We start from the raw sequence: 26993 nt of genomic DNA, 5'->3' as shown, positions 1-26993 counted from the left end.
GGAGACATCACCTTCAGTGGAGTCTGCTTTCGCTCAGCAACTTTCACTTGTGACCTCGTCTCAATTGCCATCCCTACTTCAGATGAAGGGTGAACTCTACCATCACTGTCTGAGTCTGAAATTCCCCATTTCGGATTTGGCGCATCTGGTGGAAGAACATTCTGGATATTTCCTAGAATAACATCAAACACTGGAGCTTTCATACACAAAGCTACAATGCATCCTACATACAAAGGACAATCAAGATGAATCTTAGCAGTAGGATACCAACGTGCAGTACCATCGATGAGAATACAGAGCTTGTATTTCCCTGTCATCTGCTCCTTATTGACTAGTCTCTTCCGAATCACAACACAAGTACACCCTGTGTCTCTAAGAACAGAAACTGTCTCAGAATTTACAGTTCCATTAGTAACAGGCATTAGTGAGCGCAACTTACTTTTACAAGTCGCACATATCTCTAGAATTCTCTTCTTCCTTTGTTTCATTGAAGGTCTAGCCTGCTCAATGCCTGTGGCAGACATCATGACAAACAACCCACTCTCGATCTGAGACATGCTATTGTCAGCATCTAAAACTTTGGGAGAAGAACATGTAGGACATGAAAGACATAAGTCTCTACTCGCCTCATTATCTCCATCATGAGATTTAGTCTTAACTGAAGACTTTCTCTGTTTATAGGTCTTGGTACCTATATCTACAAAACTTCCACCCTTCTCAGGTTTTGGTTTAGAACTTTACTTACAATTTCTTGCAAGATGACCCATTTGGTCACACAAATAACATGGCCCAATTGGCTTTCGACTCTTAGGCTTTTCCTTATGAAAAGCTTCACTCTTGTTTTCAGACTTATGAGGTGTCATTACTTTGATGTCCTTTCTGGGACCCTTGAAATGACCACCGTGTGCTGAAATATAAATCTGAGCAGCATCAGCCATATCCCTAGTAGTCTGGGGAGTACGCTCTCTCAAATAAATAGCTAATCCTGGATTAATCTGCTCAAGAAACTGCTGTCTAATTATCAAATCTTTCAATCCCTCAAATGATTTATCTGTGTCTGTAAGATCTACCCATGTTTCGAAGTAGTGTTCTAACCTTGCCATAAACTGACCAGCAGACTCTCCTGTCTCTGGCGTTGCTCTGTAGAACTTCTTTCGGAAGTCATCTGCAGATATCTGATATCTACGAAGGAGGGCGTCCTTGAGAGTAGAATAATTAGCAGCTTCATCTGGTGCCAGTCTACTGTAGACCTTCAAAGCCTTCCCTTGTAGAAGTGCACCTAAATTAATAGCCCAACAATCTGTTGGCCATCTCTGACTGTTAGCGTATCGTTCAAAACGCTCTAAGTATGCGTCTATGTTGTCTCTACTTTCATCAAAGTGACGTAACTTTGGGATTTTTGTCAAACTATGGGTTCCATTCCTAATATCTCCTAACTGAGATTCATTGCCTTTCTTAGCCTGCTCAAGAACTATCTGTTTATCTAGAATATTTTCCTCTAATTTCTTCAACTCAAATTCCTGTTTCTTTAACTCAATTTCTTGTTTCCTATCTTCCCTAACAGCTGCTCTTTCTTCTCGTGCCTTTTGTTCCCTATCCTTAATGAATTCGAACAAGTCTTCACCTGCTAAACCTAACTCCTTACCCAAGTTAACAAATTTTTCATCCATAACATCCATAATGAGAACTCAACCAGGCAGGACTATGGTATCGATAATTGATATCTCTACGTAAGAGAATAAACCTTTCCAAAACGCGCACATGCAGAATTGTTATTCTTACCAAAGAATCAAGAACACCTTCTGCCGACTTGAAGACTTGCCTCTGATTCCTGTCCTGTAGCACAGAATCACAAATATTCCAACTGTATACAGAGAACAATAAACCATGGAAGAGAAGTAGCATATCATGTAAGGTCAAAGTTATTCATATATGAAAACATTCTATAACTTATCCAATGATGCGTGTATAGTATTCAACACATATTAAACATTTTAAGCAATCCTAATATTTCCTAAGAGTATTTAAACACTTTGCAATAGGAAAACAATCAAAAGATTATATTCCACTAAAGGAAAATCTTTTCTATGCAAGAAGTATTAACTTAGAGGAAAACATATTCCATGAGAGGTAAACATTACAAAACGGCAAACTCAATTTTGCAAGAGGTAAATATCATGATATAATATCCAAATTAATCTGCAAGAGGTAAACCTGATATCCGAACAATTTTGCAAAAGTTAAACCTTTTAATATCCAAAGTAATTTTGCGAGAGGTCAACCTCATAATATCCAAAGTAAATTTGCGAGAGGTCAACCTCATAATATCCAAAGTATTTTTGCGAGAGGTCCCGGGTTCGACTCCCGGACAAGCCCCCAACTGTCACACCCGAGTCAACCCAAGAGGACATACAATCAATTCTCGCAACCAATTGTCACACCCAAGTAACTCAAGAGGACATAAAAATGAAATAATTACATGAACAATAAAAATACAGTTCAAAGAATTTATTAAAACTGTATTCAGGTTCTTGTAGAACAATGATTCAATGGCGTTGTTTCAGAGTACAAATAACATATGAAATATTGTCTTTGGAAGAACAAACAAGGTAACCCACTTTATACGGTGATATAATCACTCCAGTTCAATATTAATCGATACTGACGAATCGTTAAACAGTTACATCATTCGAAGATGGATCTGTCTTCCCTCTGACTCTCTTTACAAGTCTTGTCCATAGCGGGATTTGACAGTCATAATCATGGTGGAGCCGGAGCCGGGAGTGGGACCGGAACGGCTACTGGAACGGCGGTTGGAACCAAACTCAGAACCAGAATTGGAACAACCAGTGGAACGACCAGTGGAATTGGAATCGGAACCCATCTAAAAACAAACATTACCCAAACTATAAATAATCTCAGGAATAGTGATATCTTTAAATCTTCACAATATTCATATATATACTTCCCTAGATTAATTCTGGTAAACTATAAATATTTTAAGGAATAATATCTTTAAATCTTCACAATATTCATATATGTTATTCCCTAGATTAATTCATGTATTCAAAGGAATATCTTCCAATCTTCAAAAATACTCATTTGCAATTTCACAACTGATTAATAAGCATGATCAGTCCTCAAAATGTTTCACATATATAACACAAAAATGACTCCTTCCTAAAGGCATTTCTTTTACAAAATCCTTTCTGATGTCTGAGATTTAAAAGTTAATGAATCTGTGTTCTGGAATAACTCAACTTCTTCATATAAATTATTAATTAACATGACATTAATTAAATTTATAAACTAGCACTTTTTTTTTTAATATAAAATTCAATGGTCCTTTTAATGACCTTGACTTTCTCAAAGACACATTCAAAATACAAAATGAATCAAAATCATTTTCACTTACAGTTTGACGTCTGTGACTAAAGGCAGGAAATCATCAGGAAGGCCTCAAATCTCAACAGTAATGTTCTTGATGCTTGAAACGAAAAATGCAGCGCTATCTGCCCTAAATTCAGTTTAAAACTTCAATTTTCCAATAACATTTCTGAACCAAGAATTGACCCATAGGTCCTCCCTGTTTGACTTCTGAGCAGATAGTGAAGCCTAAGTGCTTGGTAAGGCAACGCACCCAATGCAAAAATGTTCCACCTGTTAAGCCAGGGAGAGTGGACTGGAGCCGAACAATGGTTTATTCAGTCCCAGGACTTAATTGTGCATAACAATAGGGGATAGCATAGGGGAAGAAGGTTGAATTCTTAACACTCTCAAAAGCTTGTGATGTGGCTAAAGCCCCTTTCACAATTGTTGCCAAACAGACTACAACGGCTTGCGACTCGAAAATTTTCCCGTTGTACGACTCGTTGTAGCCGTTGTACCACTTATTGTACGATCCAGATGCGACAAAATGGTCGCATCTCGGTCGGGAAAAAAAACCGTGCTGCTCCGATATTTTGAGCGACTGACGCGATGAAGAATAATTGCACGACAGGCAGTACGAGTGTTGTGCGACTTTGCACGCACTCGTAAGACCCCGAACGAGTGTTGCACGATTATTTTCATGTCGTACGATGATGCATCCTGTCGTACGAGTCAGTTGTACCACCCTAATACTATTGGAAGACCTGTCTTGCCCCCTTTGCAACGTTGTGCGATTTTTTTTCACCCCCAATATAAGCTCGAGAACTCCTGAGCTTTCATCCCAAATGTCTGGACCATCCAGACTGTAAACATGGCTGCTGCTCGACCAATAGCTCCCGGGAGGCTCTTGCATTTGCTAAGTCTGAGAAGGCAAATCCAAAACGTTCAAGACAGACATGTCATATTGATGGCCTTACTCATCCGTAGACGTCAAAGACATGCAAGGCAAAGAAGAAGGTGGTGGGTCAAACCCTGGATTGAGAGACGTGTGCTGTTTGGACAGTATGATAATCTGATGACGGAGTTGCAGAGAGAATGTCAGGGTTACTTCCTGAACTACATGAGGATGCCACCAGAAACGTTCCTTGAACTGTTGCAGCGCATCACTCCGAGGATAGAGAAGTCCTATCGCTACCGGCAGCCACTGGATCCTGGGCTCAAACTGGCCATCACCTTGAGATATCTTGCGACCGGCAACAGCTACAAAACCCTGCAGTATGCCTTCCGTGTTGCCCATAATACCATCTCTCTGTTTATACCAGAGGTGTGCCAAGCCATCATCAGTTAATACCAAGATGAAGTATTTTCCTGTCCAACTACCCCAGATGAATGGAGAGAAGTGGCACGGACTTACGCTGACAGATGGAACTTTCATCATGTCTGCGGAGCCTTGGATGGAAAACACGTGGCCATCAGAAATCCACCAGGCTCTGGTACGATCTACTACAACTACAAGGGTTTATACAGCCTCATCCTCTTGGCCCTAGTTGATGGCAATTACAAGTTCCTCTGGGCTGACGTTGGTAATCCCGGTTCATCATCGGATGCCCAGGTCTTCAACCACAGCCCGCTGAGACGTGGACTGGAGAATGGTACTCTTGGCCTGCCAGATCCAGAGCCCCTGCCAGATAATGACCGAGACACCCCTTACTTCTTAATTGGGGACGACGCCTTCCCTCTCAGGACATGGATGCAGAAGCCGTACTCCAACCGTGAGCAGACCGACGAGAAGATAATCTTCAACTACCGTCTCTCGAGGGCTCGCCGTGTGGTGGAGAACAGCTTTGGCATCCTTGCCCATCGCTGGAGATGCTTGTTGAGTACCCTACATCTTGATCCAGAAAAAGCCAGGACAGTCATTATGGCCTGCATGTGCCTCCACAACCTAATGAGAGATCGTTTTCCTGGGCTTCAGAACATTGACGTTGACCATGAAGATGAGTTGGGCAACCACATCCCTGGGGCATGGAGAAACGCAGCAGTTCTGCAGGATGTTGAACGAGTTGGCGGAGGCTACCAGGCAAACAAAGAGGGCAAGAAGCTGAGAACTTACCTGAAGCACTACTACAACAGTCCAGTTGGAAGCCTGCCCTGGCAACAACACATGATATACACTGCCACTTGGCGCACTACATGTACTTGGGATACAGCACAGACTGATTTTGTGGAATGAATCATTTCAAAGTAGAAATGAATGACCATGTCAACAGTTATTTTAAACATACATTACTTTTACATCGAAAGGTAGTTTGAAATTTAAAAAGTTAACTCTCCTTAATAACATGTGTTTGAAATAAAATAATGAAGGAGAACATGTTTGAAAAAATGTGATTTATGAGAATAAAAAAGATGTACAGATATAACAAATTAATCATGTTGTTTTAAAAATTATATATTTTTCCAAGACATTTTGTTAACGAAAATGAATTCTATTCACCGAGTAAATGTTTAAAAAAGTTTGAAATAAACGTTCCAAAATAGTCAAATTATAATTTGAGTTGAGAGAGTTCGTCAAGTAACAATAAAAACAATCCTAACAAAAGTTCACTGTTCATCTTCTTCATCTGACAAGTTCAACTGGGTGATTATTGATGTGTTGGCGCTGTTGCTGCCTCCTTGCTGCTGCTGCTGAAAGGGGGCCTGCTGTTTTTGCTGGAAGTGGGGGTGCTGCTGCTGGAAGGGGGCACGCTGCTGCTGGAAGGGGGCCTGTAAATTGGGCTGCTGAAATCCTCCCTGAGGGTTCTGAGGGGTCCAGGTGCTGCTTGGTGGAGCGTCCTGGGTGAAGCCGATCGGCGCTGACTGAGGCCTGAGTGGCTGGATCATCTGGGGAGTGCTGGGGCGAGATACTGGGGTGGTGGAAAGGTGGTCCGCCCGATCCTGGTAGCGGTTGTCAGTTGTCAGCCCTGTGACCGATGGACTATGTGCTTCGTCAGAAAACCAAGGTTGTTATTGACCCATCTCTGCCTGGGGGTAAGGACGATGGCCTTCTGACCACTCTTCTTTCCAGCGGTCTTCATCTTCCCCAGGATGGTCCTCTGGCTTTTATACCATAGTCTGATGTCGGCCACTGAAAATATACAAAATGTAGAAGCAAGAAATTAGTCAACATCCAAAAAATTGGCATGTTTAACTAATAAACATCATCAATAAATCGGAATGTGCATATTTTTCAGCTACTACTTACCGGTGACTCCCAGCTTTTCCGCCATCTCCATGTACTTGCGCTCCTTCTTCTTAGAGTTTTTGAAGTCCACCTTGCTCTTGTCGTAGATGAACTCATTGTCAGCGAAAAACTTCGCCAGCTCCTGCTCCATGGCTTTGGTGATACCGCAGGTAGCATGGCCATCTGTCACGTTGTTCTCATCACTGGCGGCGGCTGGTGGATCTTGGCCCCCTTCCTGCAGCATTTCATCATCCTCGGTCTGGGCTTCACCAAATTCATCACCCTCATCACCAGCTATGACAGAAGCAGTAGCTTTCTCCTCGGCCACGGGTATAGGCTGGGGCCCTTCCTCCTCATCAGGCTGATTTTTCCTCTTTTTCCTTGACTTCTTTGGGGCCATGCCGATGCTTGTATTTTGGTTGTGTCTTGTTCACTGTAGCAGCGTCTCGTCAGGCATCAGCGGTTGTAATGAAGAAAGTCGCATCGCGTGTCGTATTTATAGGCCAACACCTCGCGCGACAGGTGGTGCGGTGTGTCGCACAATGGGTCGTAGCCTTGTACGATCGGTTGTAGTAGTCGTACAACGGGTCGCTAGGTCGCGCGACATATGGCGCTACAAAACGCATATGTCGTACGACTTGGTCGCATCATCGTTCAACCGTTGCAACCGTTGTACGACTGTTGCACCCGGAAACATGAAAATAATCGCACGATTACGTCTCACGACTGATGTATCCTGGTGCAGTGGTCGTTCACCTCTCGTACGATTTTATATATTGCTTGCGACTCAAAGACAACACTTCTACAACAGGACGGAACAAATATTTTCGAAAAAAAAAATTATCGCACGAGTGAGGCGCCAATTGTGAAAGTGTCGCAAGGAAAAATGAAAGCTAAAGCTGACAAAAATGCAAAAGAGCGAAGTTTCAAGCCTGGAGACAAAGTATTAGTGTTGTTGCCTTTGCAAGGTGAGCCATTGAAAGCTAGGTTTAGTGGTCCCTACATAGTCAAAAGGAAACTGAATGATGTCAACTATTTGATCAGTACCCCTGATCGAAGAAAGTCTCAAAGAGTTTGTCATGTAAACATGTTGAACGAATATTTTGAGCGAGAGGCTAGTCAGCAAATAGGTTCAACACAGGTCAAAGAAGACAAGAAACGTGTAAATGTAGATGAAGAAAAATGCTATGGAAAGACAGATAATGAATTGTCTTATAAAGATGTATCTAAGAATGAACCATGTGGTGTAAAGTTGTCTAACTCAGAGATGCTAGAAATATGGATGAGGCATCAAAACACCTGCCTGAAGATCAAAGAATTGCTATATCTGGCCTGTTTAGAGAATATGAGAATGTGTGTAAAGACACACCAGGGCGTACACCTTTAACTGTACATGATGTAGACGTAGGTGATGTAAGACCTATCAAACAGAATCCTTATAGGCTCAGTCCAAGCAAGTTGGAAATGGTGAATAAGGAAATACATTTTATGTTAGATAATGTTAGATTCTCCTATTCCAATTGTTCCAAAGCCAGACGGCTCTCAGAGATTTTGCATTGATTACCGAAAGGTAAATGCAGTAACTAAGACTGACTCGTATCCAATTCCTAGGTTAGAAGATTGTATTGATAGAGTTGGAAATTCTGCCTATATCACAAAGATAGACTTGCTTAAAGGATATTGGCAAGTGCCACTGACTGACCGAGCCAAAGAGATATCAGCCTTTGTTACACCCGAAGGCTTATTTCAATGCAAAGTCGTGCCTTTTGGAATGAAAAATGCACCAGCAACTTTCCAAAGATTAACAAATCAAGTGATTGCTGGGCTTGACAATTGTGTCGTGTACATAGATGACATCCTAGTGTACAGTGATACTTGGAATGATCATCTAGATCATTTAAGAGCACTGTTTGACAGGCTTGATATAGCCAACCTAGTAGTGAATCTGATGAAGAGTGAATTTGCCAAGGCAAAGGTCGCATATCTTGGTCATGTGGTTGGTCAAGGGCAAGTGCTACCAAGAGAAGCCAAGATACAAGCTATCTTAGACTTCACAATTCCCACAACTAAGAAAGAATTGCTTAGATTCTTAGGTACGAGTGGCTTCTACAGGAAATTTGTTCCAAATTACAGTACAGTGGATAGCCCTCTGACAAACCTGCTGAAGGCAAAAGTGAAATATGTTTGGTCTGACGAATGTCAGAGATCATCTGAGAAATTAAAGGCCATTTTGGTAAATGAGACTGTTTTGGCAGCTCCAAACTTCACAAAGCCGTTCAAAGTAGCTATTGATGCATGTAATGTTGGAGTAGGAGCAGTATTGCTCCAAGAAGATGAAGAAGGCATCGAAAAACCAGTGTGCTACTTCTTTAAGAAACTCAATCGGTTTCAGAAGAAGTACTCAACTATTGAAAAAGAGACCCTGAGTCTCGTACTAGCCCTTCAGCAGTTTGAGGTGTATCTAACCAATGGAGAGATTACAGTCTATACAGACCACAATCCTCTTGGGTTTTTGGAGAAATTCAAAACAAAGAATCAACAACTGTATAGATGGAGCCTTATGCTCCAACCATTCCCTTTGAAAAATTTACACATAAAGGGAAAGAATAATGTAATTGCTGATGCTCTTTCAAGAGTATAAAAAGTGAAATTATTCATGCTTTGGACCAAGTGTGTCATTTGAAGAATATGTCTTTGATGTTCATTTGTTTAAATATGTGGGCCATCCTGGGAAAATGGGTATTATAGGTGAAATTTTGGATTTTTTTTTTTTTAAAGTTGAATTAAGAAGGGGATGAGTTTCCATAAAAATGGGTTCCACACACAATATATAGTATATATAAGTTGTTCAAACAGATAGCATGTCACAAAAATCCTCTGCCTTCTCGATATTTTGCTTTGAAAGTCTATGAAATTAGCCACCTGTCAGAGCCCGAGAGACGAGTGTACAGAAAAATCAATCTGAGTGTGACGTCACCGGGGGGAACTTTGTATAATTTAGTATGAGAGGTGCCCGGATGTAATACAGAAATGCTATGCAGAGAGAGAAAAATGATTTTACAATTTTTTTTCAAAGCAACTCAAATCAAAGAAATAGGAATCATATGTACAAATCTTTACTTTCCCTGTCTAAATAATAGTATGAATGAATATCATGAACTCTTAAATCATGATGTAAGATTGCAAACAGTGAGTTATTGAATGATATTTTCACTATTTCTCATTTATTTTATCACGATGTTCCATCAAGTGAGTAGCTGGAAAATAGATCCGGCGGCTAGCTCAGCTCTGCGCGCGCTGCACGCCTATACAATACACACCACACACACAGCTAGCTAGCGCGCGGCTTTCAAGTTTGTCTCTATTTTTTACATTTGTTTACGTACGTACGTACCGGTACGGTATAGCATATTTCGAATTGGCTTTATATTTCTAATAATACAAGTCATTAGCTTTGTTGGTACTCGATATTTGTTGACAAAGAAAGTAGAAGAATGGCCGAAGATAGTGATGAGTTGGGCCTTTACATGGATTTTGAAGACTTTGTTGAAGACGAAGATGATGAACTTGAAGGTGATGAAAGAGACGAGAGCACGGACGAGGACGAAAATGGAAGCTGGGATTCTTGGGAAGATGTTACTTCAACAAGTGACGATGGTGGGGAAATCGGAGAGGAAGGCGTCGTCGATGCAGAAGTCCCCCGTCCTGCAGGCGGGGAAGTACCGGTAGCACCTCGTCCTCGGGTCCCACAGCCATATCTCCATGAGCCGTAGACCAAAAGCTTCAGTCTCTGTATTTTGGTTGTTCCGCTGAACTGCGTTGGCTCACTCACCATACATAGACTGAAGCGGAGGGGGCCCCTGGCTACAGCCAACGTATAGTGAACTAGCGTTTTATAGATCGCGATTTAAAACTTTTTTTAGGCAAAATTGACATTTTCATGGTTTCCATTATCAGTGTAATATAGATAACTTAAGCTAATTGCATACCTTGGGCCGGAGTTATTGAAAAAAATCCTCTGGATGATTGAGAAATCTGTCATCTAAGACATTTTCACCTGACCTGACGGTTTTTCTTGCAAGTTGCCATCTTGAATGACGTCATTATCGTTATTAACTTTTTCATGTCTCGATTTATCGCGATTATAACTAGTATCGTTTATCTTCGTGTAGTGTATCGTATCGTATTATTTTATTCGTATATTGCCATGTATAACGTTAGGTGTGCTGATTGCTGGTGGTAATTTTATTTGATTCATTAATTCATTTTAGTAATTATGGCTGACTACTGGTGTTGTAATTGTGACCGTAATTTGAATAATCATCCTAATAAAAGAAGATCTTTGAATGCAAAATTGGATCACCGTGATTACACCACTGCTGACGCTGTCGAATCATTGGGAATTAAAGTGACACCAGATCAAAAATCAAAAAAATTCATTTGCGACAGATGTTGCAGAATAATTTCAAAATTATCTGAAAGCAATTCAAATGTAATTGAAAATAAATCCAAATTAAAGAAAATTAGTAGAATCAATGTTTACCTGGGGAGGAAAGTGAAAGTGACCAGCTATGCTTCGCCATTTCTTCGGAAGAAACGAAGAAGACTGAGCCCACAAGCACAGACACCCCTTCATAAAGATGTCACGACACAAACACAGCCAGAAAAACGGCGGGTAAGTTTCTCTTTAAATCACACATTTCGAGACTTGATTGTCCATAGACACATTAAACTACATTTTACCGAGCCCAAAATGAAGAGATAAGACAATAATCTGTCAAATGATAAAAATAGGCAATCAAATTAACCACAAGAAAAAAAATCAACTGGACCAGTTGGACCAGTAACTCTGGAAATTGGAGTATTGGTTTATCGGTCTGGTAATACTGGTCTAGTTACAAATAATACTGCTCCAGTCATTGGTCTTGAATAGGCCTATAGTAACTGTGATTTTAAACTGGTCTTAATTATACTGGAGTCTGTTATCGTTGTTTTCGCTTAGTGGTTGGTATCCAACTGAGTGAACTCAATAATTTACTGGTAGTCCCTATTGGTCTTATCGGTTGTTAATTTGGTCTTCCTGGCGTAACAGGCGGGGGAGGGAGCTGCCCCGGCCCTGGCGGATTTCACCGAGAAAAGGGCGAAAAGAGAGAAAGGTAAAATGAAGAAAAGAAAACGAGGAAAGAGGCCGGGGTGGGAGGAATGGGAAAGGTGAAAAGGCAAAGGAAAATGACAACAATAAAGAAAGAAAGAATTAGAACATGGAAGAAAGTATAGGCCTTAACATGTCTTTAGCAGGAGACTCAGTGGCATGAACAAGAATGGTGGACAATGAGAGAAATAGACAAAAAGAGATACGAAATGAAGGTATATATATATAGAGACAAAGGTTGAATTTGAAAATCAGAATATGAAGAAAAGGAACAAGAAAAAAGTCAATAACACGACAAAGCTGCCGCGGATTGAAAAAAACGAAGGGAAAGAAAGTGTATGAAAGTGAGGTAAAACACATGCTCAACAGTGGCGTAACTACGGGGGGCATGGGGGGCACGTGCCCCCCCCCCCCCCATCGGCTGGCCAAAAAAAAGAAGGGGGAAAAGTAGAAAAAGAAGGAGAAAAAAGGAGAGGCGTAGTAGAGGAAGAGGAAACTAGTGCATATTCTATTATATTAAGTTTTATATATATATATATATATTATATTATAATATTACATAAATATTTTTTCATAACTTTATGAAACATATTTTGCTAAGGGCCTATGACATTGTGTTCATCATTCCTGGTACTCGCAATTTCTGTTTGATGAAATATATAATCATGTTGTACTAAAAATTCCGTTTTCAAGTCAATATACACCATATACATGTATTTCCTCGCACTTCGAGTTATTGTTTTATGTAGTGACATGCTTCTCTTTCATGACTACTTAAAATAAACTGCCCCTTTTTTAAAGTCTGAATACAAAATATTCCCAGTTAGTGCTTACGTTCGCATTAATGGACTGGTGAGATATATCTTTTCTTCATGGATTCCTGAAAACAGTCCCTAAAATTTTCCCTTTACTGGTCTGAAAACTCTATCAGAAATTTTCAGCTCGCGCTTCGCGCTCGCATAATTTAGTAACTTGAAATACGTATGGCCTTAGTGAATTTTTACAAACAAGCCTAAGAATGCCCCTCTTCGGGTGTGAATTTCAAAAATTTCAGCTCGCGCTTCGCGCTCGCATTATTTAATCAGTGAGATACATATCTGTTTAATGAAAGAGTCCTTAAAATGATTCTATTACGTCAGTACCTGGGAATTGAGCGCGCTTCGCCCGCCCAGTAAATGACTCAAAATTTTTGCTGGTGCCCCCCACCCAATGCCGTGACCCATGGTACGCCACTGGTACTCAACATCATCAGAGAATGATTGGAACTGGTCATGACCAATTGGGAATTCAATTTCAAACAAGAAATTTTATCAACCCGACCAGTTTACTATAACATTTATCTGAAAAATATTATTCTTTTATCTCTTAACCATAGTGATAATAGATATAATGAAAATAATGACAATGATGATGATGATGATAATAATGAAATAATAATAATCATAATAACGATGATAATGAAATATTACTACTACAAATATTAATACTTACAACGATAATATTTAAAAACCACAATGATTTTAGCGATAATGATAATTATACGATAATAGTAAATAATAGTGATGATAATTTTATCTTTAAAAGCCAGCAAGCGCTACGCGCTCGCGTTATTTGATTACAGAGGTAGAGTGTACGTATCCTTTTCATGAATTCAATTGTAGTTGAAATGTCATATTTTCAGATGAGTAGGTCAATGTCACATATTTTGCATTCGCAATCATTGTTGATACGCATCTATATGATTGCTAGTATAGGTCTAATTCTGATAGATACTTATAAATTGAAGTGTAGATATCTTGATCTGAATTAGAAACTTGCTTTATGATAGTTATCACGATGATGATGATGTGATGCTGGTTTATTTCCAATTAGTCTATTACCAAATCGTCAACTCGCCAACTACTGTTTGGTCTATAATCAGTTCATCCACTCACCACATGGTCTAATTTCATCTAGTCTAATGCCATTCCGTCTAATAACCAGTTGGTCCAATAGCCATTTAGTCCATATACCATTTGGTCTAATATAACTAAAGGGTTAATTGTGCAAAATTAATGAAAAGAAAATGGGTATTAGACCAATTGGTTATTAGACAAAATGCCCATATACGAAATGATGATTAGACGAAGTGATAATTGGGCCAAATGGTTGTTAGACGAAATGTTGATGGACAGAATAGCATTAGACTAACTGCCATTTGGTGAGTGAACGAATTGGCAAATTACCATGATGATGATGAGGACAAAATAGTAACATCAATTAAATTGGTAAAAAGGTAACCAGACGGAGGTGTTTCTGGACGTATCCAGCCAGAAGCATAGAATGGCCTGGGGAGCGCCCCCCCCCCTTCCCCCACACACCAAAACCTCTCATATTATCGACAATTTCGTAAATGCCGTTGGCACTGAATAATACGTTCAAATGGAGGACAGAATGGGGTAGAGAGTCTCATAAAGGAGGCAATTTATTTGTTCGTTGTTACCCCCGTGCTGGCGAAAATAACAAATATTTAATTAAAACTTTATAGTAGCACTTACTAGGTTCATTTCCTCACATTGCAACTTTACCATGCATTGCCGGTGATATGATTTTTAGAATTTGTATTTATAGGATTGAGTCTTAAAATACAACAAAATAGAATCAAAGAAACAATAGTCAAAATAATTTTAAAATCTACAATTCAATGTAATTCATAATTGACAATAAAGTATAGAAAAGGGAAGAACTAATGCCGAGAACTGAGATGTTACTACTTTGATTTTGACTATGACTGTATAACTCTTCGTCTTCTTTGCAGAAAGATTCCTTCACCCACAAGGCTGCCAAATATCTTACAACAGGGCATTACAAGTTGTCGTTGAATAGAATGCACAAAATAAATAGTGTAAAATGAAAGAAGAATAGAAAGAATAAGGTGTAAATAAACGTAATAAATTGTGTATTTGATTTAACTGGGACTGTATGTCTGGTCAGTTGGAGTAGTGGTCTATGGGAACTTCTAACCTATAAAAATATTTTCTGTTAAAATCATTTTTTCACTCATTTTATGTTCAGTGTTAGACTAGTATGCAGATATAGCATCATATAAGTGTTTTAGTGCCATTTGATATTCAATTGAAACGATTATGTAGTATAAATAGGCCATATGTTTATACTGCTTGAATTTAAGTGATCCACAAACCTAGATCTGGGTCTAAACGATGAAAGCTGCATTTTGAATGTCAAAGTTAATACTACGGTAGTTATCATTTTCCCAATATTTTATAATAAAGTAGGCCTATTAAAAAATTAATAACCTTTGATTTCCATATCGGAAAGACGGTGAAAATCGCCGACTTTCCATGTCCAGTGGGGAGCTGGACCCACAGGTCTCTCCCGTCCTCCAAACACTGTAGCGCTTCCCGCTGGTCAGGCTTGAGAGTGAAGTGTTCCCCAAATATCCCCTTGGCTACAGCATCCATCATGCAGGCCTTTCGTTTATGCTGCTTGAACTAAAGTGATCGTTTGATTGTCGTCTGCTACTTGTGATCGTAGCGGTTTCGCTCGCATAAGGAGCAGATCGTATAATATCGAAAGCAATATCGATATCACATTCGTGATTGTTGACGCCCTCTCCGTTCGTTTGTAAATATTTCACAGTTTGGCTGCCATATTGACTATTTTGATCGTGTTCAACCCAATTAAACATCGGTAAAGTATAATTTTTCATGCCTTTTAAATCTATATCGTTTAAAATATTGTCTTCACTAAATATCATGGTTTAAAAGTTTGATGGCTATACATCCTTAGATTGTAAATTCGATGTGTAAAATTACATCAAACTTTGGACTGTGAATTGACAAAAGGGTGGGAATGAGAAAACATGCGAGCCCACACGTATACCCTACCGTCGGTTAATGGGGATTACAGTAAAATGTCAGAAATTGTTGAATAAATCCCCAGAAACGACGGTTATTCCTGTCTACATGAGCCGTTACCAAGAGATGGTGATGGTGTAGTAAATTATGGCGATGCTCATCAACAAGATGTTGAACCTCTTCGTTTGTTGAACAATGATTGGTAAGAAGAACTTGTAATTTTAGTAAAAACTACTGAGCCGGGCCTAGAGAGTCGATACAGTATGTAAATACAGTAACAACTAATAAAGTTACTCTCTCTAATCTATGTTATAAAGCCTTGGCCTGGTTGCGGGCCGGGGCCCTGGCGTTGTTCGTGTAAATCTAGCTCTAACTGTAGTGTAGGTAGTGTTAGACGTCTACAATTAAATGGGGTAGCCATAGCACCCCAAATTAAAGGATAAACAAGAAATTGTTACCTCTATTTTATGCATGAAAATCCATCAAAAACAAATCAATAATCCCAACTTCTACTTTGACTTTTTTTTGAGGCACAAACTGGGCCCTCAAAAAATGGAAATTTATGTCGCATTCGTTCTCTCCCGTTCGTCCATTTTGTTTTTTATTTGGAAAGGGAGAGAACGAACGCAACATAACTTCCTTTTTTTTGTGAGTCCAGTTTGTGCCATGATGTCAGGATTCTGGTTTTTGATAGATTTCATCCATATAATCGAGGTAAGTGCACAATTCCTTTTTAATTTTGAGTGCTATGGGCATGGCTACCACATTATTTGTAGACGTGTAACGTAAAGGGTAGTTAGATACACGTTGTACGCCAGGGTTATCTCTATGTGGGATGGGGGGCCCCAAGTCTGCGCACCTAACGATTTGAGTCAAGATTTGACATCAATTTCTTTTTATTTCATAAAATCTTTCAATTATTAATGTTCCTTATTTTATTATGAGTAGGTGTACCAAATATCTCGTAAAAGTTTGAAAGAAATATAGGATTTTCTTGGTAAAAACCTTGGGCAGTCATTTTCAAATTGAAAAAAAAATTAAATAGACCCTATCCCATGTCTGCGCACCCATTCACTTTGCACACGATTCAGGTATATTGATGAGAAAGGCTGCATTTTGAGGCCGTCATATGTAATGCCCCAAATCGTTAAATTCCACCATTTTGAGTCTGAATTTTTAATGAATACCTGTCTACAATGTATGTATTGCATACAAAGTTTGTGCTTGTTGCGTATCTTTTACTAGATTCGCGCAGACAAGGGGGACTGCGCAGACTTGGGGGAACTCCTTTTTTTTTGTATTACGAGCTAAAAAAACACCGTACATGGCCATTCCCTGTGCCCATGCCATGGACCATTGATGATATTTGTGGAATTGTGAAAATTCATGTTGATTTTATCTGACTTGAATTTGGTCATGTTGATCTGTTGATCAATGTATGATGATGATGATCTACACTACAGTTTATTTCAAATTCAAATTTTCAATCATGCAAATTGTACTGTTACTTTACTTACTTCTGAGTGATTTAACATTTATGAAAACTAATTTTTAAAAACTAGAATGTATTGTATCATATGCTATTAGTATTTACTATTACAAATCAAATGATTTTGTTTTCGTTTTTTCATCAGGTGCTTGTGTGGCGGCCATTGCCATGTGGAGCCGTCCTTTTCTGCAGGGGACTGCTTGTGCTGCAGGGAGGTAGCAGAAGTTTCTAGAGAGGCTGATGTACTTGGTGTTCAGTGTTTGACAACCACAGAGGCATTCGAGGCTGCAATTTTGCATCCAACCTCTCTCTACATTGGTTGGCTGGAGTACACAGAGCGATGGCGGCAAGCATCGAAGGCCTTTAAGGATCGGAACAATGAGTAAGTTTTCAATTTAATCTTGTGTCTTTATGACAAACAATCATTTGAAAATATTACAAAATAGGGTATATAGAAAATCAATGTCCTACATTAAATGATACATTAGTAAACACTAAACAGTCTACATGTACTTGGCATCTTGCAAGTTATAAACTTATCTACATTAGGGAAATTTTCAAGATTGTGGACGTTATTGTGAATTGTTTCTTGAACTATACATGCATATTTGTGTTGGGGACTCACTCAAGTCAAATTACCATACTACACTTTGTATTTCTCCGAAAGTAAATATTGTTTGTTTCACAAACATGTGATAATAAATACATGTATTTTTCAATTTGTATTTTGCAGGAAGTACCGATATGTTGCTTATAGGAAAGTCGTTCGGTGGTGCTGGGGGTATCTTGGCAAAGACATAAGAGTGCAAATACCTGCATGCATCCATTCGAGGATAATGCAAGCTTACCCTGACGGTGCTGGGAGGTACAGAGGAACAGTGCTGAGAGTCCTGAGACGCTAGTTTGCTCGATTCAGTGGCTAAATATCCTACTTGAGACATGAACGCTGATATCTTGTTTACATTGTATTTATTGTGTTGCTTTTTTTTGTTACTATTCAATATACTTTTGAAATTGTCAGTTGACTGTGGTTGGTCTGGAATAGAGTATGTATATAAGATTTACATCTGGAATTTAATTCAGGTCCATTTTATATAATCCATAAAATTTGACAATATTCATTACGCATATGTTATTGGTGACTGAAGACAGTGATACGTTATGAGATCTACTATATGATTAAATAGACAAACACAATATTTTGATTTTTTTTTTGGTCACGAAATCATAAAAAACATCAAACCTGAAAGATTTCTATCTTACTATTGTGTGTTTATACTAGATGAATATTGCATTCTCTGCAATTGATATTCGAAGTGCATGACAGATATTAAATTATTCTGGTTTGTGCACATTTTTTCCCCACTAGGATCGTAGTCTTGCGAATAGAAATAAGTTTGTAATTATACATGAACATGTCCAATATTGATAGACATGACATATTCATTATAGTACATAGACCACTAGGAGAAGATCCTGGCCTGGATGTCTTTATTTTTGTCTGTGCAAAGCCATTATTATTATGTTGACATAATATGCCTTATCTTTTAAGACATGATTGCACATAATTCATGTTCCATTGTGTTGATGTAAATAAAGTGTTCAGTCTCTCTCACACACAAAAAACTTATTTTTTCCTCTCCTTTCACTGAAAGTACTCCATGAGGTACATTGTGCATAGATGAAGGTGATGATGACCATCATGATGATGTATGGATGATGAAGATGAATATTGTTCATATGATAAGGTGACGATGGTGATGCATGGATGATGATAAATATTTCACATTTATGATAAGAGTGATAATGATGATGAATGTTCATATTCATGATAAGGGTCACAATGATGATGAATGTTGTTCATATTCATGGTAAGAGTGATGATGATGAATGTTCAGATTTATGATGATTTATGATGATGATGAATATTTTTCAGTCCTGTGATGATGATTATGATGATGAATATCATCCATGGGCATGATGAGAGTGATGATGCATGAATGGATAATTTTCATAGATGTTATGAGGGTGATGATGGTGCATGGCATGCAGGGGCCGCGGAACGGTTTTCAAAGTGGGGGTTGACCATGCTAAAAATCACAATCGTACAATCATATGGTCATTTTTACATTTTTGTACAGTTTTGGAAAAAAGTGGGGGGGCTGAAGCCCCCCCCCCTGGTTCCGCGGCCCCTGGCATGGATGATGCTGATGAATGTTGTTCATAGGTACAGTATGATGACGATTGTATGGTGATGAATATTGTGCATGAAACTGATGGAGATAACTGCACCAGTGGCAGATCCAGGTGGGGGCACAGCACAAGGGACAAACATCTACTCTACAATATGTAAACCACCCTTGACTTCCTAAAATCATAAACCCATTATCGGGCCTGGTGCCCCGTTTGTTTTCTAAACCTGGATCAGCGACTGCTGCAGTTTGAAATGGTTTATATCCACTTAGTCTATCAGTTGATTTGTCTAATAGCCCAATTGTCTCATTTCACTTTGATCTAATTTCCAAATCAATATATGGTCTATTACAAGTCTGATAGAGGAAATGACTGGGTGGTGTTAAACCAACTGAACAGAGAAAATGATATATCAGACCAAGTAGAAATTAGAGTGAATTCGAAGACTGGTTGTAGGCAAGATAAAATTAGACCATGTGAGACGAGGCTAAGCAGGCATTAGTCAAAGTGAGTTTAGACCAATTGGCTATTTGTGATCACATTCTCACAAATTCATGCATTGTACAAACCACTCATGCTAAGGCCAGTAGAAACAAAATATCGTTTGAGCAAGGCTATTTGCCTTGTTATAACAGAAATACTGCCATAAAATGAAATAATAAAGCCAGTGACGACAAATGTATTTGAATTTTATGTATTCATTTTGAAAAGAAGTGCAGGTATCAAGTGAAAAACTATATATCATGCACTTGTTTGAAATGTCACTTGTTTCATTTTGATATTTTATTGCAGTGTACTGTAGAAACATGGTGTAAAGAGTTCTACATTATCCAAGTTATATTCCGGTCCCAAACATTCATGTTTTAGAATACAAACTCAAAATATCAGAGTATATAGTCAACCTCGCCAGAGCAAAATTGATTAGAATTTGAGAACTTTGAGTTTAAAGGTCAAGTCCACCCCAGAAAAATGTTAATTGAAATAAATAGAGAAAAATCAAACTAGCATAACACTGAAAATTGCATCAAAATCGGATGTAAAATAAGAAAGTTATGGCATTTTAAAGTTTCGCTTATTTTTCACAAAATAGTGATATGCACAACTCAGTGACATGCAAATGAGTCATTCGATGATGTCCATCACTCACTATTTCTTTTGTTTTTTATTGTTTGAATTATACAATATTTCATTTTTACAGATTTGACCATAGGGACCAACTCAACTGAACCATATAATATTAAACAATGCTAATTCTACATGTTCGGGGAGGAATTAATCACTGTTTCACTTGACAATGAGGAGAAAATAAGAATATATCATATTTCATATAATAAAATACAAAAGAAATAGTGAGTGGATGACGTCATCATTCTCCTTATTTGCATACCAACCAGGATGTGCATATAAATGTTTTGTGAAATTAATCGAAATTTTAAAATGTCATAACTTTCTTATTTTACATCCGATTTTGATGAAATTTTCAGTGTTATGCTTGTAGGATATTTCTCTTTTTATTCAAATCAATTTTTTGTTGGGGTGGACTTGTCCTTTAAAACATTGACAAATGAGTGATTTAAATAGTAAAATACAAAAGGTGACTTGCACAGGCCTTCGATTTTGGCAATTATTTTACTTATGCCAACTGGCAGTTTGACTTGGCAATGTTAACTGTATATCAAGATTCCTCGCTCTAAAAGATATCTTGTTTCACTGAATTTCTAATGATTTAATCATCACACTATCATAAAAATAAACAAGCCCTCACACTAAAGTTTGCTCTCACTAACACAATATACAGTACAGTCCACTCTGTTATCAGGTGATTGAATGACAATTGCCTCATTACAAGGAAATCATTTTTGAGTGAATATAAGCTTGAAATTGGGACTGGGATCATTTGCTTTTGATATTCAAAACTTGTATCTGTGCTCAGTACAGGAGTGGACTGCACTGTGAAACATTCAATCTCATATAATAGGCTACAAACGAGTTGGAGTGAACAGTTTACAAACCTTATTTTATCTTTGCAATTAATATTGGGCAGCTGCCATAAAGGTGACATCAAATAAGAAGAGCTCACAATGCTCTAAACATGGAAAATTTCTATGCAAAGATGTTTGTGAACTGTTACAACTAGAAATGTACATACATGTAATCAGACGAATTAAATGCCATTTTTCAAACAAAATATACAATGTGTCTTTATTGAAAAAATAATCCATAGTGAGTGTCCTGCTCTAACCGACATCTTGTTTGTTTTATAAAAGTTATCACACATGTCTTATTACAGTGAAAATCTTTCAAATGGGTTGTACCACTTGTACATGTTCATCTACTGGTATTTCTCTTTTCAATTTGGAAAATGATTAACATATTTGTTCAATAATCTACAAGAATGTATCATCAATCACAAGGCTAAAAAGATATCCTAAAAAGAACAGTTACCCCTGCTTGGTTACATAATACTATTAAACATCTTCTCTTACACCTTCCAGACGGTCAAAGGTAGAATGGAACACAATAAGCAGATCTGCAAACCTTTGGGAATGGAAATTGTATTCTATCCCGGAAACTGTATTTTCTCCTTCAAATAAGTATTCTGTGATAAATGCACACAGCTCTTGCAGATGGAAAAAATAAAACACTAGAACATGTGTAGTAGCTCACCATGATTTTAACAAAATGATTAACATTGGAAAAAACATACTTGGAAAAACATCTCGCCTGATTATGCAATCGATTAAACATATTATCTGCTGACTGTAGATGACCTCATCCTCATGAGCACGCATCTGGACACAAATGATGCAGAAATAAATGAGTGAAAATAAAACTCAGAAAAATTACACAGGTTGCCTCATATCATTTGACCCCTAGATGACCTTTGACCTATCATCATCATCATGAACACATGTGGGATTACCCAATGCTAAACAGTTGATGAAGAAATAAGGAAACGAGAGCAAGTTCAGCAAAAATAAGAAAAATGATGCTAGGTCTTTGCCAAGACAAAATCTATGTTTATTACTTGAAATTAGACAGTTGCCTGAAATCACAATCATCCAAGTACCCATACTTGTGTATTTTTAATAAAATAAAGCCATACAGAGACTATTCTGTCCATGAAATATGATTATCTTCAAAAAATGAAAAAAAAATTGTTTTCTAAAATAATATTCAATTACTAAATACAACCAAAACGCACTTGTTGGCAGCTCAGAATAAGGCTGCAATGAAGATTCTTTGCATTTCATCAAGTATTTTCAACTAAGTTCTATAGAGCTAGCTCAATGCTTTCTTGGAGCATGTGTGGAACAACTTCATTCATTCAAACACATGTCCAAATCTGATTATAACATCATTTACATGTATTGCAGGATGATTAACCTTAAAGATTTCAACAGTGGGAAAAGGTGATGTCATATTCACAGAAATATGTGCAAGGGATTTAAGCAGATAACAAAACTAAACAAGAGTGACGCTAGGGCGAACACATAATATGCCCGCCTCTCTTACTGATGGCCAAAGTATGTTGAATTTTCACGCCTCCTGCTCATGTAGTTTTTCATGTACGTTGTACAGGAATCAGATAATGTCATCTCTATTTTGTGAACAGTATTTTCTCAATTTTCTGACAAAAATATAAAAAAATATTCTGATAAGAATGGTCATCATCACTCTGTCAACCAAGGGTACTTTGCATTTTCAATCGTCATTATGAAAATTAATTTTTTAAACAAGAGCTTAATCAAGGGTAAGATGTCACTGTGACCTTGACATTTCACATCTTGACCTCAAAATCAATAGGCTTCCTGGGATCCATGCTAGTATCATACACAACAAGTTATAGGAGACTAGGTTAAGTTAAACTGAAGTTTGTTTTACAAGGAAAAGTTAACGGATACACAGACGGACATCGAGCATGCTACCGTAATAAGTCCCATCGCTAGGGCGTATAAAAACACTAAAAAACTAGGACACTCTGGGCACTCATAGCAGAAGCACACATCTGGACAACTTTTTGGACAAAAGTATGGTTCAAATTGATTCAGCATCTATTTACCATTGTGGTTTTGACTTCTCTTCAATGCAACAATGAATTATACATAAAGTTTTCATCACTGGAGTGAATAACAATGTTCATTGACATTTATGTTCTGGTAGGATATACTTTTCAGAAGAGGTGAAAAATGGTTTTACAGTCAACATGATTTCTCCTGCCCTTCATATATCTGGCAAAATATTTCAAGTTCCATAGATGAATAGTCTAACAGACTGCTAATTAGTTTGAAAGTCATTCTCCTCACATGGCAATGGCAGCATTGCCATCTTTACTCGTGTATAAATCGACGATGTTCATTCAACCGTTGAACAGCCTCAGCTTTATCAGGACGTTCCAATCCTGAGCACAAAGGTGGTTTTCCCTCTAGTTCCGGGATAGTTGAACGGATCTTCTGTTTTTCAGACACAAGCTTCATCGTCTCTTCCATGAGTAGTGTCACATAATCTATGAAAATGAAAATAAATAAATTTAGTACATCTATTTATATAACCATATACAATAAAAATAGGGGCAACAGGGGTGTGTCATTAAAATGTCAGCTAAGAACGGGTGATCAGTTGAGCTAAATGATTTAGAAAGATAATATATATAACACCAAGATGACGTTGCATTTGCTTGTGTAGTCAATTATAACTTTTACATACACCTTAACGTGTTGAAATATAAGTATAAACAATGTAATAAAAACAGAGGAATTTCAAATAATGGACAAATTCTAGCGATTGTAACGTGCACTTTTGGTCAGATTATATTTTTGCAACAGAATAACATCAATTACACAAACCTCATCTATACAACAGATTTTAACCGATTCAACTACGTGCTGCATTTTATTTTGGTGAAAAGGTGGGAGAGGGCAAGGGGGAACAAATAAGCATTCATATTATGAATGGAAGTGCCAAATATACTTACTGTATGTACAATCTGTCAGTACTCTGGAAACAGTGTGGCCACCCTCTTTGGCTTTGGGGTAGTTGATTTTGTACATGTGTGTTCCATCAGCCTTAGTTGCATGGCTCCTTCCAGCATTTTCATTCCAGTGCAAGGCAGCGATTGCCAGTCTGCAAATCATACCAATCAGAGAAGTGAGTGCAAAAACAGAAAATAAGTATGCCATCTAAGAACTTAATACTTAGCACTTTAGATCCCTTTGCAGAAATAACGATAGTTCCTCATGTAAAAAAGGAAGTTATTTGATCTAGTGGGCAAATGCTATAATCTACTTTTGACAATTAAAAACTGGAAATTTTACGTGTTCAAAAGACACAGATGCCCCCGCTTAGTGCAATCAGAAATCCATTCACTATGATTGAACTTAATATCGTGCCGAAACCAATATGCATATATATAAAATGAACAAATTTAGACCTATTTATTTGCTGTAACCAGCATTTTGCAATATGTTCAAACAGAAAGATTGTTTAAAAATGCCTACAAGTATCACTGTGAGAAAGGTAAATGGTGCCATGAGAAGTATTTAACAGTGACCTATGGGTGATATTTGAATTGCAGACATCGAATTTGCAATTGCCTGGGTTTTTACTATACGGAAACAGACTTGCAAATTAAATGAGTTGTGACCTTTGACCTGCGGACTCCGAATTCGAACTTAGCCTGTATTTTGGTGTCATCTACCTACAAACCCAATTTTTTGTAATCCATTAAATATTTTTCAAGTTATCACGCGGAAATCAAGTGGGGGACGGACAGAAAAGGAAGGATGGACGGACAGGGGCAGCGATATATATGCCCCCTCCGGACTTCTCTGCGGGGGCATAAAAAACAATTAGAAAGCCTAATATTCATAGACAAAGTAGTCAGGCTGGCAATCAGAAAGAAATTGCTGTGATGCAGAATTAACCTCAAGTCAAATTTCTACATCTACCAGTCCTTATCCCCTCTCCTCTCATTGTAATACAGAACAAAACAATACCAGGGGGTGTTTCATTAAGCTGTATATATGTTCAGAGCAACTTTAAGAATGACTAGTGAACCTCTCTTACACACTAAATAATCACCAATAGTGAATATCATTTACAAGAAAGGATCACAAGCCATTCTGAATAGTCGCTCTTACGAACAACTTTATGAAACTGCCCCCAGATGGATGCAGTTCTTACCTGCACTTCATGCCTGCATATGAGTAGGCCAGCATTTTCGGACACCAATACAGCATCACACTGTGAAAGGCCTCAACTGAACTGGTTTGGGCAAGAGGGGACATCTTCTTCATGTCATTCTTGAGTCTGGTTTTTACGGAAGCTTAAACGTGCAGCGCGAAGGCGAGTTGTTTAACTCGCCAAGGCGCCTTGTTTCGGCAAAAAAGGCGAGAAGGCGACTTGTACAAACTCGCCAAGACGCCTTGTTTAAGACGAGAAGACGAGAAGGCGACTTGTACAAACTCGCCTAGGCGCTTTGTCTGATAAGAGAAGGCGAGAAGGTGACTTGTACAAACTCGCCTAGGCGCTTTGTCTTTGATGAAAAGGCGTCTAGGCGACTTGTGCAAACTCGCCAGGGCGCCTTGTTTTAGACGAGAAGGCGAGAAGGCGACTTGTACAAACTCGCCTAGGCGCTTTGTCTTTGATGAGAAGGCGTCTATAGGCGACTTGTACAAACTCGCCAAGACGCCTTGTCTTAGACGAGAAGGTAATAAGGCGACTTGTACAAACTCGCCTAGGCGCTTTGTCTTTGATGAGAAGGCGTCTAGGCGACTTGTACAAACTCGCCAAGGCGCCTTGTTTAAGACGAGAAGGCGAGAAGGCGACTTGTACAAACTCGCCAAAACGCCTTGTTTAAGACGAGAAGGCGAGAAGGCGACTTGTACAAATTCGCCAAGGCGCCTTGTTTAGGACGAGAAGGCGAGAAGGCGACTTGTACAAACTCGCCAAGGCGCCTTGTTTAAGTCGAGAAGGCGAGAAACCGACTTGTGAAAGTCGCCAAGGCGCCTTGTTTAAGACGAGATGGCGAGAAGGCGACCGTGTACAAACTCGCCAAAGCGCCTTGTTTAAGACGAGAAGGCGACTTGTACAAACTCGCCAAGGCGCCTTGTTTAAGGCGAGAAGGCGAGAAAGCGACTTGTACAAACTTACCAAGGCGCTTTGTTTAAGAAGAGAAGGCGAGAAGGCGACTTGGGCATATGGCCATGGCCGGCCGAGATCTAGACTTGCGCACGCGCGCTCGATCTCATCTGTAGGTACTGTACGTACATGGTCTAGAGATATAGGTAGTCTACATGTATATAGATCTAGATCTATAGGCCTACTACAAGTTAACGATCATGGCAGACCAAACAGACGAGAACAAGAACAACGGAGACAGTACTAGCAGTGATGAGAACGGCGAGGAGAAGAAGCAGCATAATGTGAAGATTCTCTTTAGGATGGGACCGGACAGAGCTCGAGAGGTGGAGGCAGTGCGGGGGGCAAATAGAGCCGATTTAATCGAACTTTCACAACAAGTAAGTATACTGTATAGGCCTAACTAGGTCTAGATCTAGGTAGACTATAACAAGTTAGGCAATCACGTCGAATAGGGGACCGGCAAAAATAACACGAGAAGCTAGGGATAGGGTTTTAGCGTTAGGCCGCCGACTAGATCTAACGTTAGGCCTAGATCTCTAACTTAGTCTTAGGGTGGAGTGTAGGGTA

General features: G+C 38.7%; 2 protein-coding genes across 2 annotated transcripts; one reads left to right on the top strand and one right to left on the bottom strand.

Moving 5' to 3' along the window:
• Positions 1 to 737: 737 nt before the first annotated feature.
• LOC135154978 (uncharacterized) lies at positions 738 to 1679 on the bottom strand. Its single transcript, XM_064103237.1, has one exon. The coding sequence runs from the start codon at positions 1677 to 1679 to the stop codon at positions 738 to 740; it is 942 nt and encodes a 313-aa protein (XP_063959307.1).
• A 2688-nt stretch (positions 1680 to 4367) lies between these two features.
• LOC135154977 (putative nuclease HARBI1) lies at positions 4368 to 5602 on the top strand. Its single transcript, XM_064103236.1, has 2 exons — positions 4368 to 4431; positions 4755 to 5602. The coding sequence occupies exons 1-2, from the start codon at positions 4368 to 4370 to the stop codon at positions 5600 to 5602; spliced, it is 912 nt and encodes a 303-aa protein (XP_063959306.1).
• Positions 5603 to 26993: the final 21391 nt, after the last annotated feature.

The sequence above is a fragment of the Lytechinus pictus genome, chromosome 8 (assembly GCF_037042905.1).
Source record: "Lytechinus pictus isolate F3 Inbred chromosome 8, Lp3.0, whole genome shotgun sequence".
Classification (NCBI taxonomy): Eukaryota; Metazoa; Echinodermata; class Echinoidea; order Temnopleuroida; family Toxopneustidae; genus Lytechinus; species Lytechinus pictus.
The sequence above is the reverse complement of the archived record's forward strand: the minus strand, read 5'-3'. Positions and strand labels throughout refer to the sequence as shown.

Bases quoted from the DNA above. Each gene is read 5' to 3' on its own strand.
- LOC135154978 (XM_064103237.1), bottom strand. From the start codon at position 1,679: ATGGATGTTATGGATGAAAAATTTGTTAACTTGGGTAAGGAGTTAGGT.
- LOC135154977 (XM_064103236.1), top strand. From the start codon at position 4,368: ATGCAAGGCAAAGAAGAAGGTGGTGGGTCAAACCCTGGATTGAGAGAC. The intron at 4,432-4,754 runs GTATGATAATCT...CAACTACCCCAG, and splicing joins AGACGTGTGCTGTTTGGACA to ATGAATGGAGAGAAGTGGCA.